The following is an 18,610-nucleotide window of genomic DNA, read 5'->3' on the forward strand; positions in this document are numbered from 1 at the left end:
AAACACCTTCTTTGCATAGACATATGTCCACAGCAGTAGCAGGCATTTCCAAGTCAGAATATAGTTGTTTAAATGTCACCCCCAAACCTAAGACATGAGCCAGTAAAGAACCGATGCAATGTACAAGAGTCTAGGCTACTCCTTCTGTGTAAGAGAATGACAGTTAGGATTGGTTACCTTTGGTGAGTGGTACCAGAGTTGATCAAGGGCCCTACTTTAGAAATAAAGACACGTCCTCGTGTCAGATTTGATCATGACCTGTAATAGCATGTCACATAGTCTATAGAATACCTTATTTAATCCAATAGTTTTAAAGCTGTAGTCCTCAAAGGAGTTTTAAGAGTCTGCAGCGGAGACAGAAGATCTGATAGGGTTTGCTCTGGCCTTATCTGAGTTCCTGCTTCAAAGAAAGCAACGTCTCATTATGCATTTTATGTTTCAATTGGGAAAACAAGGGATCTTCTGCTTAAAAAAATCTGAAAATCGCTAATAAAGGGAATCCTGAGAAAGGGAAAAAGAGGTTGTGTTTGTTTTGTTTGCCTTTTTGCTTTTGTTTTTGGGTTTTTGTTGTTGTTTTTGGTTGGTTGGTTGGTTGGTTGGTTGGAGTTTTTGTTGTTGTTGTTTGTTTGGGGATTTTTGGGTTTTTTGTTTGTTTGTTTTTTGAGACAGGGTTTCTCTGTGTAGCCCTGGCTGTCCTGGAACTTGCTCTGTAGACCAGGCTGGCCTCGAACTCAGAGATCTTCTTGCCTCCAAAGTGCTGGAATTAAAGGCATGCACCACTACCAGCTGGCAGAAAAGATTATTTTTGTTTTGTGTTTTAGTTTACATACATATACATTTTCAAAACAGTATTTCCCTGCCCTAAACTCTTCCCAGATCCTCCCTACCTCTCTACCCACTCAATTTGCTCTTCCTCCCCCATCTTTCAAAAATAATAAAAAAAAGCAAAGCAAAAAAGCAAAGATCACAACAACCAAAAAACTAATAGGAGAAAAATATATCTTAAAAAATCCCCACAAAAACTGTACATGTTAAAAATACATATAGTCCATTTTGTGTTAGCCAACTCTCCCTGGACATAGGCCGTGTTCTGGTGTGTGGTTGATGTGCCCAGGGACAGTCCACTGGAGAAAACTGATAGTAAGTGTTAGTTGTAAATGCCTCCTGGGTTAGGATGGACATTGTACTCATGCCCCCTTCTCCATGCCGTGATTTTGACTGGTTTGAACTTACACAGGTCTTGTGTGTGCTGTCACCGTGTCTATGAGTTAAAGTGTGGATCATCTCTGTTGTGTCTCCATGTTTCCTTGGAGTCATGTGCCACCTCTTACAGTCTTCCTGCCTCCTCTCCTGCATAGATAGACACTTGAGCCGTGAGGTGAGCTGTTTGGCAGTGATATCCCATTCAGGGCTGAATGCTCCAGAGCCTCTCACTTTGTGAGTATTGTCCGGCTGTGTGCCTCTTTATTAATCCTGGTCAACTAAAAGAAGTTCGTATGAAGGACGCGTGGTGCACAGTGCTGTAGGAATTATTATACTGCTGTGTTCCTTCAGCAAAATAGCAGTAGGTTTACCCCTAGGGACCACGACCTAGCTATCCCTGGATTCTTGCCACTTTAGCAGTGTCAGACATGGGTTCCATGGTTGGTCACTCCTGTAACAACTGTACCACTATTGCTCCACTCTCCTGCAGGCAGTTTGCTGTTGTGGGTCTCCGGGTATGTAACCAGGTGATATTGATGATTACCTTTCTCCTCTGCTGGTGTGCAAAGTACCTCCCAGCACCATGAGTGCTAGCCAATAGAGGAGAAGCTTCTAATTAATTTTTTTTTAATTTCACGTGTATTGGTGTTTTGCCTGTATGTATGTCTGTGTGAGAATGTCAGATTCCCTGGAACTAGAGTTATAGACAGTTTCAAGCTGCCATGTTGGGGCTGGGAACTGAACCTAGGTCCTCTGGACAAGTACCCAGGGCTCTTAATCTCTGAGCCATGAGATGAAGCTTCTAGTTAGGCGTTAGCTTAATTTCTCATGTTTGATGGCATAGTAAGTGGTGTCTCGAGCAACTGGGCCCTACCATCAGGTTGTGGAGGGTAACTAACCAATTGCCTTTGCAGTAGCTCATGATGTATGAACTTATGTCCTTGGGCCCCTCTGGCCAATGACTCAACAAGAGTAACCCATTCTTGGCATTGGAGGTTTTATTTAGTGGCATAAGATATACAGTTGGGACACTTGTCTCTCTCATTATTTGTCTCCCTCGGTTTATGGTGACTCTACTGAAATTCCTTTCACATGTGTATATATTTTAGGAAGCTTCTATACTGGTAGTTTTCTAAATGGATTTTAAAATTTAATTAATTAATTTACATCCCAAATGTTGCCCCCTTCCCAGTCCCCCCTTGAAGAGTTCTTTTCCCATCCCCCTTTGCCTCTGAGAGGTTGCCCCTCACCGGCATCCCCTCTCCCTGTGGCTTCAAATATCTACATGATTAAGGCAGTCCTCTGCTACATATGTGCTAGAGGCTAGCCTGTATATGCTCTTTGGCTGGTGGCTTAGTCTCTGGGAGCTTCCTGGGTTCAGGTTAGTTGACACTGTTGGTCTTCCTATGTGGTTGTCATCCCCTTCAGCTCCTTTAATCCTTCCCCCAACTCTTCCATAAGGGTGTCCAACCTTAGTCCAGTGGTTTGCTGTGTCTGCATCTGTCTCAGTCAGCCTCTCAGAGGACAACCATGCTAGGCTCCTGTCTGCGAGCACAACATGGCATCAGTAATAATGTCAGAATTTGGTGCCTTCCCATGAGATGGCTCCCAGGTTGGGCTGGTCACTGGCCATACATTCGCTCGGTCTCTGCTCCATTTTTGTCCCTGCTCTTCTTTTAGACAGGAACTCTATAAGGCTTTCAGGAAGACCTTTAATGTTAGTTCTCTCTCCCCATCTTCCCACCTCTATCCTGCTCTCCTATACGCCTCACCACCCTCCTATTCTAGTTTCCCCTTTATTTGTTATATTCAATTTCTCTTTCCTTGGAAGATTCCTTCCACCCCACTGCTCCCTTACCTAACTTCTGTAGATATTCTGATTGAAACACACATTTAAAGCTAACATCCATAAATAAGAAGAAACAGGCAGTGCTTGTCTTTGGGGGTCTGGGTTTCCTCACTCAGCGTGATTGTTTATAACTTCACCCATTTTCCTAAAAACTCCATAATTTCATTTTTCTTAATAGCTGAATAATATTCCACTGTGCAAATGAACCACATTTTCATTATCTCTCCATTAGCTTATGGATATCTAGAATGCTTCCAATTTTGGTTATTATGAATAGAGCATCAATAAACATGTGTGGAAAAGTATTTGTGTAGTAAGATGTAGAGTCCTTTTGCTAGATGCCCAAGAGTAGTATAGCTAGAGCTTGTGGTAGGGCAGCTTTCATCTTTCTCAGGCACCTCCACCCTGATTTCCATGGTTCCTGGACCAATCTGCACACCCACTAGGACTGAGGAAGTCTCTCCCTTTATCTCAGTCCTTCCCAGTGTGGACTGTATACTTTTAAATTTTGTATTATTATTATTATTATTATTATTATTATTATTATTATTTATCTTGGGCATTCTGATTAAGGTAAGATGAAATCTCAAAGTAATTTTAATTTGTGTTTCCCTGATGGCTAAGAATGTTCAACATTCTTTTTAAGTGATTCTGAGTTATTTGTGCTTCATCTTTTAAGAACTCTGTTGAATTCTATAGCCCATCTTTAAACTGGATTTTCTGTTTGATTTGTGTTCAGTTAGGTTTGTTCATTTGTTTTGTTGTTGTTTGCTTTTTGTTTGTCTTTTGCTTGTCTTATATTTTGTTTTGTTTTGTATTTTCTACATTCTAACCCTCTGTTATGTGTATATTGGAACAGGTTTTTTCCCATCCTCTAGGCTGCCACCTTGCTTGAATGATGCCTGGCATTTTTTGCTGTACAAAAGCTTTTGAGTTTCATGAGGTCCCATTAGTTAATTGTTGACTATAGGGCCTGTGCTATGTTCTGTTCAGGAAATCTTTTCCTGTGTCAATGAGTTCAAGCCTTTTCCTCACTTTCTCTTCTATCAGATCCAAGGTGTCTTATTTTATGTTGAGTTCCTTGATCCACTTGAAGTTCAGCTTTATGCAGGGTGATAAACATGGATCTATTTGTATTCATCTATGTTCTATCCAGTTGATCAGCACCATCTTCTGAAGATACTATCCTTTCTCCAGTGTGTATTTTTTGGCTTCTTTGTTAAAATTCAGGTGTCAGTATGTGAATGGAATTGTCTGGATCTTCAATTTGGTTCTGTTAATAATATCTCTATTTGTATGCTGATACCATGATGTTTTTATTACTATAGCTCTGTATTATAACTTAAGATCAGGGGTGGTGATGTCTCTAGCAGTTCTTTTATTATTTAGGATTATTTTAGTTATACTGGTTTGTGTGTATGTGTGTGTCTGTGTGCAGTTCCATATGATAATAAAGATTTTTTTTTCAGTTTCTGTGAAGAATTGTGCTGGAGTTTTTTTTATGGGGATTTCATTGAATCTGTAGATTAGTAGAATGGCCATTTTATTTTATTTTATTTTATTTTCTCCTTTTTTTTTTTTTTGAAAAATAGATTCTTCTCTCATACAATTTATCCCAGCCACAGTTTCCCCTGCTTCCACTCCTCCTACCTTCTCCCCGCAACTCCACGCTCCCCACTCCACCAGATCTACTACTCTTCTGTAGAAGAGGCCTCCAAGAGACAATAGCCAAAGTGGGGCAAAGCAAGACATGACAAGACAAGGCTAAATCCCTGTGTCGCGGCAGAACAACCCAGTAAGAGGAAGAGAGTATCAAGAGGATGCAGAAGAGTCAGAACTACACCCTCTTACACTGTTGGAAATCTCACAAAACATGAAGATAACAGCTATAACATTTATTCAAAGGACCTGGTGCTGACCACATAGGCCCAGTGCTTGCTGTTTCAGTCTCTGATTGGTGGGCCATGTTCTTCTGGTGTCCTTTGTAGAGGAGTGGTTCTGATGCTTTGATTTAATCGGGAATCTGCAAGTAAGGATACTGAAGGTCCTTGTCCCCATTGGTTTTTGATCAATCAATAAGGATGCCAGCAGCCAATGGCTGGGTGGAAAGAAAGAGGTGGGACTTCTAGGTTCCCTCAGATTAGGAGAGAGTAGGAGGAAGAGAATTGAGATACTTGGGGGAGAGAGGTGGAACAGACTTATAACTACAGAAGAGATTTTCTAAAATGTAGGCAGAAAGGGAAAATGGCCCACTGAAGGGCAGCCCAAAAGTGTCTTGGGCAGCAAGACCAGTGAGTGGGCTTCACTGAAGGTAACCAGGCAACTAAGCTGAGAGCTGATTTAGAGATATTGAGCTAGGAATAAAGGGAAGGGCATACTAGCCGCAGGAGACTTGGAAGAGCCCAGCTACTGAGTCGGTAAAAGAGGTTAAAATGAGCTAATGTGTGTGTGTGTGGTGTGTGAGTCTTGAAGGGAGCTCAAAGCTGTGTAGCCAAAATTACCCACTGCAGACCTTCATCCCCTTTGGTGCCTACAGATTTTCTTTCCCCTCTTCTGTGGGGTTCACTGGTCTCTGAGAGAAGGGATCTGATGGAGACCTTCAATTTAGACTCTCTACACAATGTCTGGCTGTGGGTCTCTGTACCTATTCCCTATTTTCTGCCAGAGAAAAGGACTCTGGTGATAACTAAACAAGGTACCAATCTATGAGTATAGCAGAATATCATTAGGAATCATTTCATTTATTTGTTTGTTTATATTCCTTCTTTTTATTTAATCTTTTATTTTACACTCCAGATTTTATTCCTCTTCCAGTCCACCCTCCAACTGTTCCACATTCTCTACCTCTACCCCACCCCTCTGTCTCCATGAGGATGTCCCCACCCTCCTTTTGCCACTCACGTTTGATTCTACCCTAGGCCTCTGGGATATCCAGGCTCTGGTTCCTGACTCTCCTGGCAGTATAGGGGATGGACTCCTTCTCTTGATATGGGCGTCAAGTTAAACCAGACATTGGTTGGCACCTCCCACAAGTTCTACATAACCATTGCCCTAGCACTTCTTACAGGCAAGACAGATTGTAAGTGGAGGATTTTGTGACTGAGTTTGTGTCCAGGTGTCTCTTTTTGCAGAGAACTTTCTGGTACCAAAGAGACTAGAACATAGGGGTGAAGGCTCCAAGGCTGTACCAGCTCAACCTTTGTGTATTCAATGAGCTGGGTAGAAGTTGTCCTGAGCAATGAGGCCCCACTGCCAGTTTTCAGAGAATGACCTTCTGTCCTGGCATCAGCCCGGGCTCTTTAGGGATCTCCATGGGACTACCTCGGCCAACAGTTCAAGAAAATGTAACCAAGTTACACCACTAGATGCCTGGCCTGACTATAAGAGTCACTCTCATAGATTCCAGGAAGTTTAAGGCTATTGTAAAAGGTACTAGTTGCCTGTTTTCTCAATATGCTTGTCATTTATATATAGGGAGGCTATTGATTTTTGAGTATTAGTTTTATATTCTGCTACTTTGCTGCAAAGTGTTTATCAGCTGTGGAAGTTTCCCGGAAGAATCTTTTTAAAAGTTTTTTTTCCTTTAGATTTTCTTTTAATTTTATGTGCGTGAGCGTCCTCCCATGTGTATGTGGACCACATGCATGCCTGGTGCCCCTGGAGCTCAGAAGACAGCATCAGATTTCCTACATCCATTGTAAGCCATTACGTAGATGTTGGAATGGAACCTGGGTCCTCTAGGGGAGCAACAATTTCTCTTAGTCATTGAGACATCTCTTTAGCCCTGAGAAATGATATCTTAAGAAAGGGAGAGAAAGAGAAGGTGATGGGATTGCACAGGATACAAAAGTTAAAGGGGAAATTAGCTCTCTATGAGGAAGGAAGGGAACCAGGCAGAGGAGGGCAGGGGGTGGGGAACGGAGTGTGTGAAAGGAGACAGACTGGAACAAGGAATAATGATGCATATGTATGGACATGCCACCATGAAATATTTTATTTTTTGTGTTAATTTAAAGTTTTTATATCATGAAATAGGGAAAATCTAAATCTAAAAAGCACTATAGTATATAGTGTTCACTTTGATAATAAAAGCTTAAATTGAAGAGTAGTAATAATTTATATCCATTCTGGCTGACATAGTTTACTTTTGTTCTTGTTGGATGGAAATTAGCTTCATTATTCAAATAACTTCTATGCATAACTGAGCCGTTCTGGTAATATCTACACTTAATTCCTTACCTTTTCATTTCCTTGTGTTAATATCTGAAAACATCTTTAAATGCCCTTTCTTTCAATGTACCGCTCATCAATGTCTAAGTTATAAACCATCTTTTCTCTTTTCTTATGAGAAGTATCTTTAGGGCTGTGCTAGAACTCATTGGTACAGTACTCACATAGAATGCTCAAGACTGGGATCACCAGCACTGCAAAATAGTGGAAATTAGGAAAGTTTTTAAATTGCAGTTCCTTTTCCAAGTCCTTTCTAGATAGAGTGCATATGGACTGGAAAACTAGGGAGGCTGCTGAGCCTTAGGAGCAGCGGCAGGCACCCACCATCTCTTTTCCACCGCTTAGTGCTGAGCCTTCCCAGTCAGCAGAGTTCTGTGTACTGATTTTAAAAACAACAACAACAACAACAACAACAACAACAAAACCAGATTATCACCATCAGCAATTAAGGAAAGTGATGTAAGCAGAGGCTTCCAACAGCATCAGGAGCAGGTCACATCACCCAGTAAGTGAGCTCACTTCATCAAAGGTCATCTTCAAAACAGGATGTCTCCTGTCAGCCTAGACCTACTGAACAGTTTGCATGTCTGTCTGAAAGGGAATAACGGTTGGTACCTGACGTCTGTAGTGGGATTTTTAACCTTTAGAGTATTTTTACACTATTAATTACAGGTTTGTTATACCTATAAACAATGAAAAAATCAAGAAATACATTAACTGAAACATAATACTGGTAAATATTATAAAAATTCCACAGGGGAAAAAATGTCCAAGACGAGTCTGTGACTCATCAGATGGTGTTATTGCATGTCATGGTCTGTGTGTAAAATGCCCCCTGAAGGCTCATAAATTTGAGCACCTTGTACCCTGCTGCTGACTTTGGGGACATTAAGGAAACTTTCCCAGGTGGCTCGGGTTAGAGGGTGACTCCCTTTGGGGCAGCCTTGAGGGTTCTAGCCTGGCTCCACTTATGGCTCCAGCCTTGGTTTCTTAGCCTGCCACAGTGTGAGTAACCTAACATATAGTTCCACCACCACGGAGCCACTCATCACAGGCCTTCCCTAAACTGTCAGAATAAACCCTTCCTTAAGTTACTTCTTTCAAGTTTTGTCTTCCCAAGAGGCAAGTACACTGAGATCCAATGTGTATCCAAGATGCAGCAGATACTGTGAGACTCATAAAGTATGTAAGATGATGCCAGGGCTGAAGTGTGCAGGTCCGTTGAGGGGAGGCATCCACGTCAGTAGTCACTAGTCAGTGTAAGTTTTATTTGACGGTTACATCTATGGAGATTGCTTTCCTTGAGCCCCAGAACTCACATATAAATACGAGGTGTGAAAAAATGCCAGGTGTGATGGCATGTATTTGGAGGCAGGGGGATCTCTGGGACTTGCTGACCAACCTAGCTAGTCTAACTAGGGAACTCCAAGCCATTGAGATATCTGTTCTCAAAGGAAGTATTCCTAAAGATGACATCCTCTGGCCTATACACACAAGTAAACACATGTGTGGAATGCATGTGTACACACATTAACATTGACATATATACATCTATATTTTAAATGCATGTGTATTAGTCCCATCTATCCAGCTAGGTAAAACTCCTCAGCATCAAGGTTCTTTTTATTATATTTTATATCTCCAGGAAGAGAAAAAGTAAAATGCACATCAAGTCCCATGTAAAGATTGCAGATTGGCACATCAGGTTTGAATAGGTTTGGCCCCACAGACTCATGAGTTTGAATGGTTGGCCCACAGGGAGTGGCACTATTAGGAGGTGTGGCCTTGTTGGAATAGGTGTGGCCTTGTTGGAGGAAGTGTGTCACTGTGGGGGTGAGCTTTGTCAGTCTTCTCCTGTTTACCTTCTGAACAAGAGGTGGAACTCTCAGCTCCTCCTGCACCATGCCTGCCTGGATGCCGCCATGCTTCCCGCCTTGATGATAATGGACTGAACCTCTGAACCAGTAAGCCAACCCAACTAAGTGTTGTCTGTTATAAGAGTTGCCTTGGTCATGGTGTCTCTTTACAGCAATGGAAACCCTAACTAATACAGCATGTATGTATATTAAAAAATTAAAATAAAAATAGATGCAGGGGCTGGAGAGATGGCTCAGCAGTTAGGAGCACTGGCTGCTTTCCTCATTCCTAGCACTCACACAGCAGCAGACAACCGTATGGACTCCAGCCTCGGGGGATTTGATTCACCCTCACAGGTCCATGAGTGTGTGTGCATGCCCCCCCCCCCGCCCCACAGAGCTTTTTCAAAACAGTGATGAAACTGTTTAGAGGTGAGAAAGGGAGGGGCAGAGGCAGGCCAGGGATACGTGTTCAACCCTCAGATTGTACATATATGAAAACTTTAAAGTGTATAATAAATCTAGTATTAAAAGGTTGCTTATCTTCTTCATGTGAAGAAATTATGAAATTAAAAAGCTTATAGCCAGAGATCATGAGTTGGGACCAGCCTGGGCTCGTAGTGAATTCCAGGCCAGCAGAGCTACAGAGCAAGACCATGTCTTTAAAGGAGCAGGCTATGGGAGAGGAGGAAACCGATGCAAGAGGCAAGCAGGAAGGTGGGGGCACAGAAAAAGGAGCAAGTTCTCCAGAGAGCAGTATGGATCGCTAGCATTTGACTGCCTCAGCCCCAGCAGCAGCAGGTCCATGTCAACAAGTCTGTCAGGAAACTACTTACAGCCTCTAATCCAACCATCAGATCAATAATGAGATAGAAATACAAATTTTGGACTCTGGAGTCTTGGCTCAGTGTCTTGAGAGCACTTGCTGCTCTTTCAGAGGACCCAGGTTCAGTTCCCAGCACCCACACAGCAAGCAGCTCGCAACCATCTGTAACTTCAGTCTCAGGGGATCCAGTGACCACTTCTGGCTTTTGCTGGAACCAGACATGTACATAGAACACTTACATATGTAGAAGCAAAACACCATACACATAAAATAACAAATTTTAAATGAAATGAAGAAGTACCTTTATGTATCTTTGACCATCATGGAAGTGTAAGTCAAATTACACTGTGGTTCAGGGGGGCACATTAGGATTTCATTTCACCTCAGAATGGCTACCACTGTGAAAACAGAAACTAGAAGTGGCATTCGCCACGCACTGCTAAACCACTCCTGGTATAAACCTGAAGGAGTCAAATTCAGCAACCCCGCGAGCCGTAACTGCAGTTCATCTCAGTCACTGCCCTTGAGGAGCTGTAGTTCAGTGGGCCCGTGGCCTGCCTCCCACCATCACCACGTGCTGAACTGCTCCACCACTGCCATCTTCCTTACCTCACTGTCCGTTTCCCCATGCATCCTCCCCGCCCCCAAGCCGCGCCAAGCCAAAGCCACACAACTCAGTGCCTCAACATGGCAGCCCCTCAAGCTCTATTTTGGAACCTGCAGCTCCTATTCAGTATCCAAGTGATTTGAGGTAGAACATTGTCTCACTCTGAATATCAAGATTTTCATCTGTCAGAAATGTTCGTCAGTATTCATCAACACGTAAAGAGCTTGGCAGAGTTCCCGTGAATTGGTACTGGGTGTGTTCTGCTTGTTGGTACCTCCCCTTGGATTGTCACAGAGGCTGACCTGTCTGCACCCTGTGTACTACTCTAGCGTCCCCACCCCGCCCCCCACCCCACCCCCCATCACTCCACTCTCCAAGGGGAAACACCTATGAGAGCTAAGGCTGCAGAGAACGGATGGAGAAGTATTCAGATTTGCTGTTCTGTTTTGTTTTCTGTACAGATTTTCATGCTTTTAGGTGGAATGTGTTTTCTGCTGTCGATTGGACATGGCATCTGGGAGAACAGCAGAGGCTACCATTTCCAGGCCTTTCTCCCATGGGAGCATTATATTACCTCATCGGCTATGAGTTCTGCCCTCATTTTCTGGTCCTACTTTATAGTGCTCAACACCATGGTACCAATTTCCCTCTATGTCAGGTGGGCATCTTTGACCATCTCTGTAAGGGGAGGGCATGACCTTCCTCTTCCTGCTTTAATAATCAACTAGAGTATGGTATTTTAGAAAGCATGTGCTAGGTGCTTTTTTTTTTTAAAAGACAAGAGCTTGCTTTGTAACTCAAGCTGACTTGAAACTTCAGATCCCCTGCCTCAGCATCAGCACTGGGATTACAGGCATGCTCCACCCTTCCACCAAAGCTCACTATGTATGCTTTAACTCTTCTTTTCACAGGCTTGGTGTGTGCAACACTCTGAGGAGTAAGTAGAACTTGCATAAATGTCTTTCACGTCTGGAACACTGTGTTAGATAGTATGTGATTAATATACAGGGGTAATGGCCCATCCCCTTAAGTAACCTGTAAGCGACTGTATAAGACACGCAACCACAGGAAACAATTAGTAAATGGCACACAAACTTGTTGTTGCTTAACGATGCCAGACAGCCTTTCCATACCAAGGAAACAGGCTCTCACTCACACACACAGGCTATGCACAACTCAGAAAAGAAGAATGGGGATGAGGTGTGGTAGCTCGGGTAAGAACGCTCCCTCAAGGATCGATATTTGAATGCTTAATAGGATGAGGAGATGTGGCCCTGTTGGAGGAGGTGTGGCCTTGTTGGAAGAAGTGTGTCACTCACTGGGGGTGGGCTTTGAGGTCTCAAACGCCCATGCCAGACCCAGTGTCTCTTTCCTCCCTGTTGCTTGTGGATCCGGATGTAAAACTCTCAGCTCCAGGGCCATGTCCGCCTGCCAGCCGCCATGCTCCCTGCAATGATGATAATGGACTGACCCTCTGGAACTGTAAGCAAGTCCCAATGAAATGTTTTCTTTTGCCTAGTCACGATACCACTTCATAAAAATAAAACAGAAGGTATATGCTTTATTATCTAAGTTAAGTTCCAAATAGGTGTTTATATATATTTTCTCTTTTTAAAACATTCATAACTTTATTTTATTTGTTATTGTGAATTTAAGTTTTCAATGTTTTTCTAAGTTTCATAATATTTTCTGGCTTTCATTGGAGTATGTTATAACAGTTTTTGTTTTGTCTCTAATTTTATTAATTTGAGTTTTTTCTCTTTCCTTTGATTAGTGTGGGTTTATAAACTTTTTTTAAAGATTTATTATTATTATTATTATTATTATATAAGTACACTGTAGCTAGCTGGCTTTAGACAGACCAGAAGAGGGAGTCAGATCTTATTACGGATGGTTGTGAGTCATCATGTGATTGCTAGGATTTGAACTCAGGACCTTTGGAAGAGCAGTCAGTGCTCTTAACCGCTGAGCCATCTTACCAGCCCTGTATACTTTTTCTGTCTTTTAAAGAAGCAGAGTGTGTGTGTGTGTGTGTGTGTGTGTGTGTGTGTGTCCCCATCCGTGTGTGTCCCTCCTTTCCAAGTCTCCTAAAGCCTGACATGTGATATTCCAACCCTGAAAGCATTCACCATAACAGAGTTACCTTATTTAATAAATGACAACCTAGTATGTGCCACATCCTTTACTAAGTGCTAGGAATAGAAAAACTGAATGATAAAGCATTGCTTTCTCTAGAGATATTTGTATGTAGCTGTAGAAACCAGTAAAGAATTATGGTACAATGCAAACATCCTGTGATCAAAGTGTACATGCATATTATAAACGCTTTGAGCAGACATAGATGAGCTCTGCCCAGGGAGGCTTAAGACAGTTTGCAGGAAAGGTAATCCTTATACTGTGTTTGAAAAGCAAGTGAATAAGGAATATTGAGGTGCGCAGTTTTTCAGATATAAGGTATAGAAATTTTCACAAATTAGACCAAAGTATCAGATCCAAAAGGACATAAATTACAAGCCAACGAGTTTGGTTTTTATCTTATAAGCAGTAATGAACCAACCAATATCTAAGAAATAATGTGAATTATTAATATAATTATACACAACTATATAATATTAATCATGTGCTATAGATATAAGTAGCATATTAATTACATATGTTGCTTATGTATTAAACAATAATAGATTATATTCAGCCCATATTGTACATGACATGATGTCTCTAGCTCTAAGTATTTTTTAAAAGACCTGAAAATGGGAGCTGAAGAGCTAGCTCAGTGGTTAAGCACTTGTACCTTCATGGTAGCGCTCAAAGATTGGTATTTCCAGTTTCAGAGGATATGGTGCCCTCTTCTGGCCTCTAAGGACACCAGATACACATATGGTGCACATAAATACATGCAGGCAAAACACTAATATACTATAAAAATTTGAAAAGCCACACAACTTTTTAAAAGAATTATCTAAAGATAAACTACAACAAAAAGCAAAGAAGTGGAAAAGAGGAGAATGAGACATCATGACCAAGTTGAGATGCAAGCAAAGATCGATAAATGTAACACAGCATAGACAGACTTGACAGAAATCACACGATCATCTCAGTAGATGCAGAGAAGACTAGAGTACAGTTTATATCCAGGACCAGGATCCTGCTTCCCAAATAGAAGCCTGTGACCCTAGCCACCTTTCAGTCCAGCCAAGTGTGACTTAAGTGGGAGTGTCCCCTTTAGTACAGTGACCCCACACACTGAGAGCACACCGAAGATCATGCTCTGATTCACTAGCCCGAAGCAAGATCTGCAAATAGCTCGCCTGATGTCAGACCTACTCCCAAGAACTTGCCATTAGGAGTTGTGTTGGAAAGGGCCTCACCATCTGGTGTTACATTTTCAAAGCGGACAGGGAGAGAAAGGAAGGACTTATTCAGGAAGAAAATTTGGCCTGAACATTTAACCTTTCCTATTAAGTCTGCTGTATTCTTACATGAATACATTTTTTATTAATCACTGACAAAAGAGGGGGAAATTGGGACTATTTAGCATGCTTTCATGAGACAAAACCTGAAGAAAATGGGAAAGAAGGAAAATATCTCAACATGATAAAAAGTGTATCTGACAAATCTATAGCCTTTTAGAATGATAGTAAATTTTATACCGGCAGCATTTCCTCTGCAATCCAGACTGAAACAGAAATGTCTGATCTCTCCACTGTTTTTTTGCTTTTTGTGGATATTTTTTTTTGTTGACATGTGCATGTGTATACGGTGTGCATGCATGTGTATATATGTCTTATATGTCTCCACATGTATGTGGTGGGGTACTTTAGCACATGTGTGTGGAAACCAAAATGTAAGTGCTAGGAGTCTACTTCAGTTACTCACTAGCTTATTCATTGAAATGGGTCTCTTGTTGAACCTCGTCAGTGGAACCCAGAAATCACTGACACAGGCTAGTACAGCTAGCCGGCTTGCTCTGCAGATCCCCTGTCTTCACCATTCAATACTGGAAGTGCAGGCAGGTCCCCAAAGCCCTCAGCTCCAGTTCTTCCGATTGCAGAGCAAATGCCTTATCATTAAACTGTTGCCCTGGTCCTTTACTATCAAGCAATATAGTGTTTGATGTCTAAGCTAGAGCAATGAGACAGGAAAGAGATGTAAAAGGAATACAAGTAGGAAAAGAAGTTTTGATCTTTCTTTGCAGATGACATGATCATGCATTTAAATGACACTAAAGACTACATCAGAGAAGTCTTACATCTAATTAAAAAAAAAACACTAATTAAAATACCAGGTCACACAACACACAGAACAATTGGTAACATTTCTCTATACTGATAATGATGTTTTCAAGTAAGGAATTGGAGGGAGGAGTTCTCACTCACAGGAACTACAAAAACAAAGTGTCTATAAGAAGGAAAGACTTTTACAATGAAATCATTTAAACACTGAATAAATGAAACAGACGAAGACACTAGAAGACTGTAGCCATCCAGTGGCTAAGGATAAACTGGGTTGCCTGAAATGGGGACTGGAAAAGAAAAGAGACAGTTGTAGAGAAGGAAGAAGCCAAGACAAAGGTTCTGATCAAGGCTCAAAATTTAATATTCAGCACTGTGTTTATATAGGGAGATCCCACAGACCCATCTTTTGTTTCCGCTGGATTATGTTGAAACAGGCTCAGCAGGTGGTCTATTCTTCAAAGCTTCTGTAAGGAAATTGCAAAATCACAAGGCCTGACACTCCACCTAGGTCATAAAACGGTTGTGGCAAGCACTTAAGGTCTGTTTAGCCTGCTCAAGGCTGGGGGAAGCACACAATCCCCCCCCCTTTTTTTTAAAGATGAGCAGTTATCAGTAGCTGGACAGGGGGCACAAGATTTACTTGTTTTCCATAATCGCGTCTAGGGTATAGAGCTGCAAGGCAACTGTGCCTGTCTTAGGTCAGTGTCTATATTGCTCCTTTTACCCATCATGGAGAAAAAACATAGCATTGATGTATGTCTCTGTCTTAGGTCGATAGGAGCTCAAGAACACTCTTACCCATCTCTGACTACTGGCCTTCTATAGCACACTCTTTCCCATTCAGACCAAAGCCACCAAAGACATATGAATATGCACTCAATGCATTTCTTTATAGCAATGGATAACTGTCATGGTGAATAGCTAAGCTTGCAGAAAGTGATCCTGTGCGAAGGCAACTAATCTGTTTAAGATACATGGTCCAAAAGTTAAAAACAACAAAATTATAATTAATAGTCCAAGCAGTATAGAAATTAAAGTTTTAGGCCATGGGGAAGTGGAGAATCAGGGTTCAAACCATCCCTGATTCTGTCCTTTGTCTCTTCCTTTTGACTAGTTCTTCTCTAACTTTAGCCATAGAATCCTTTACTATTCCTGAATGATTGAAGTGAAGATAACATTTTTCATGTAGGGTTGTACATAGTCCTCCCTGTTGAAGAAATAAAAGATTAGGAGCTTAAACACATGCACTAACACTTGTTTGAAATCCAGATCCTGTCCAATTTTTATATGCTGCAAATGTAACTTCATAAAGAACTGCAACTAACTTCCCAATATGTCTCTGAAAATATCCAGAACCAGCCTTCCAAATGAAGACTGTCATTTCCTTTTTTCCAATATTGGATTGATTTTTAGACTAGTCCATGATTGAGTCAGGATAACTGGTCACATTAAAGGAAAGAGAAGAGTCATTATAACTTCTCCTTTGGATTAATTTTTCTAAGTCAGTTTCCACAGTCTCCATGTTCTCTGTCCCACAAGGTCTAAAAGCTTGAAGCAAGGCAGCTTGTCCAATCTGGGATATAGGCAAGCAAAGGTGGGTCAAGAACATATATCCAAAACAGCTATCCTGTAACCATTGTCAGGGCACTCAGCAAACTCACAGGTCAGCATCATTCTTTGTCTCAGCATCAGCATGTCACACCAATCACTCTGGCAGCTAGCACACTCCTGCAGCATCCTGTGGAAAAAACACAAATGTGCCCTCTTCCCCATATTAAATACCTGGTTGGGATCATGGCATATGCCAGTAAGTGGATCCTTCCATTTCACCATTTCATAATGGTGAGGATTAACACCATTATGTGGTACAGGTAGAAATTGAGGTCATTGAGGACAAGTCTTTACAATTTGATGTGCATATTTTCTAGAAATACCAAATTGTCTCAAGCTTTTACTATTTTGATGGTGTAAAGAATGAGATTGTGATGGCTCAGTGGGTAAGAGCACCCGACTGCTCTTCCGAAGGTCCAGAGTTCAAATCCCAGCAACCACATGGTGGCTCATAACCATCCTTAACAAGATCTAACTCCCTCTTCTGGAGTTTCTGAAGACAGGCACAGTGTACTTACATACAATAAATAAATTTAAAAAAAAAAAAAAAAAAAAAAGAATGAGATTGTATGACCAGTTGTTCCTGTGTAAGGCCTATAATTTGCCTGGTATACAAATCTGCTGTGACATTGCTCTAAAGGGTCTGTCCAGGCAATCCAGTCTGAGCTCTTAAATGTCCTATAAAGTTAAGGAACAATACATGTTTCTTAAATTAAGCTGTATTTGTATAAGTAAGTGTAAATTTTGAGAATTAGCAGTATCTATAAAAGGAACAATTTCAAACAATTGTAAACCATGAGCCTTAAGTCCTCCTGTGGTGAACTTAAGGTGAGGCCTTAGCCAATTAATATCTCCTAACAACCTTTTAAAATAATTTGAAGTAAGTAAATTATCTTTTCTTTCTTGAATTCTCTGTGCCACAATTTGTTTAGGATATAACTGAGGCCCCAAATATTGAAAATTATATTGCCTTTGAATCTTTTCTGGGGCAACAGCTACTCCAGAATTTTAAAACTTATTGTATTAGAGCAAAGCCTTATAGTAAAACTTCTTCAGAAGGATCAGCTAAAAAAATATCCATATAATGAATAATATTCACTGAAGGATTCAAAGTCCTAACCTCTTGTATTGAATCAGAGACAATTTTTTTTAATGTAATATAAGGCTATTAGCCATTCCTTGAGGCAAAACTTTCCAATGATATCACTTCATGGGCTCTTTAAAATTACAAGCTCTCTAAAAGCAAACCCTTTATAATCATCAGGATGCAAAGGAATGGTATAAAAACAATCCTCCAAATCCATAATAATTCTATATGCATTTCTTGGAATGGCAGCTGGAGTAGGCAAGCCAGACTGCAATGCCTTCACAAGTCCCTAGTTTCATTAACCTTTCATACATCTTAAGTTTGAACTTTGCTTTGGATTAATGGAATAACCAATCCCTTGGAGGTGAGTGAGCACATCAGCTCCAGTGTCTATTAATCCTTCAAAGCTTTGCTCTTCAATTAGTAATTTAATGTTAAATCTCTTATTAGTAATAGATTGGACCTGGTACACATCAGAGGAACCAAGGCCACTGTGTCCTCGCCAACTCTTAACACATTTGGAGGGTAGCAGATCCAAGGGAGCTAGAGTAAGTTGAGCAATTCTTTTGTTAGCAGGTACAGTTACAGTGCCCTGGGTGGAAAGCGGCCATAATTTTTGTTCTTCCTGTATAATCATTATCTATAACACCTGCGTAGACCTGTAATCCTTTTATAATAATGCTGCTTCAGTCTAAAAGTAACACCCAGGTCCCTGGAGGCAAGGGCCCAAAAACTCCTGTATGCAGGGTTGTAACTCCCATTTCTGGGGTCAGTACTGTGTGGATGGTAGAACTGAGGTCCAATCCTGTGCTTCCTGGGATTTCTCTGATAAGTTCAAAAATGGATTTCCCTGGCTTGGCAACAGCTTCATGGCTCCAAGAAGCTGCCTGTTGTGAGTGCCTTGGGGTCTGAGTCTGACTCCTCCTCACCAAGGAACAAGCCAGGCAATCAGCACATTTCTAGGGACTAGTCAGGATTACCAAGACAAAAGGAATGTCACACAAGCCTCTGCTAAGGCTGCTCTGAACTTTGCATCAACTCAACTGTAAATGTTTCTTAAATCTCCACTTGCTTGATTTTTTTCTCTTTTTTTTTGTTTTTTTTTT

At 41.3% G+C, this 18,610-nt stretch overlaps 1 protein-coding gene across 1 annotated transcript in view; it reads left to right on the forward strand.

Annotated features, from left to right (window-relative positions):
• The window catches only part of LOC110338882 (phospholipid-transporting ATPase FetA), a 112,502-nt gene that overhangs the window by 54,568 nt on the left and 39,324 nt on the right, over positions 1-18,610 (forward strand). Inside the window, exon 13 of the mRNA XM_021222348.1 lies at positions 11,033-11,229. Within this exon, the coding sequence (XP_021078007.1) occupies positions 11,033-11,229 (197 nt within the window). The remainder of the gene's footprint in view (positions 1-11,032; positions 11,230-18,610) is intronic.

The sequence above is a fragment of the Mus pahari genome, chromosome 22, assembly GCF_900095145.1.
Source record: "Mus pahari chromosome 22, PAHARI_EIJ_v1.1, whole genome shotgun sequence".
In the NCBI taxonomy this organism is placed as follows: Eukaryota; Metazoa; Chordata; class Mammalia; order Rodentia; family Muridae; genus Mus; species Mus pahari.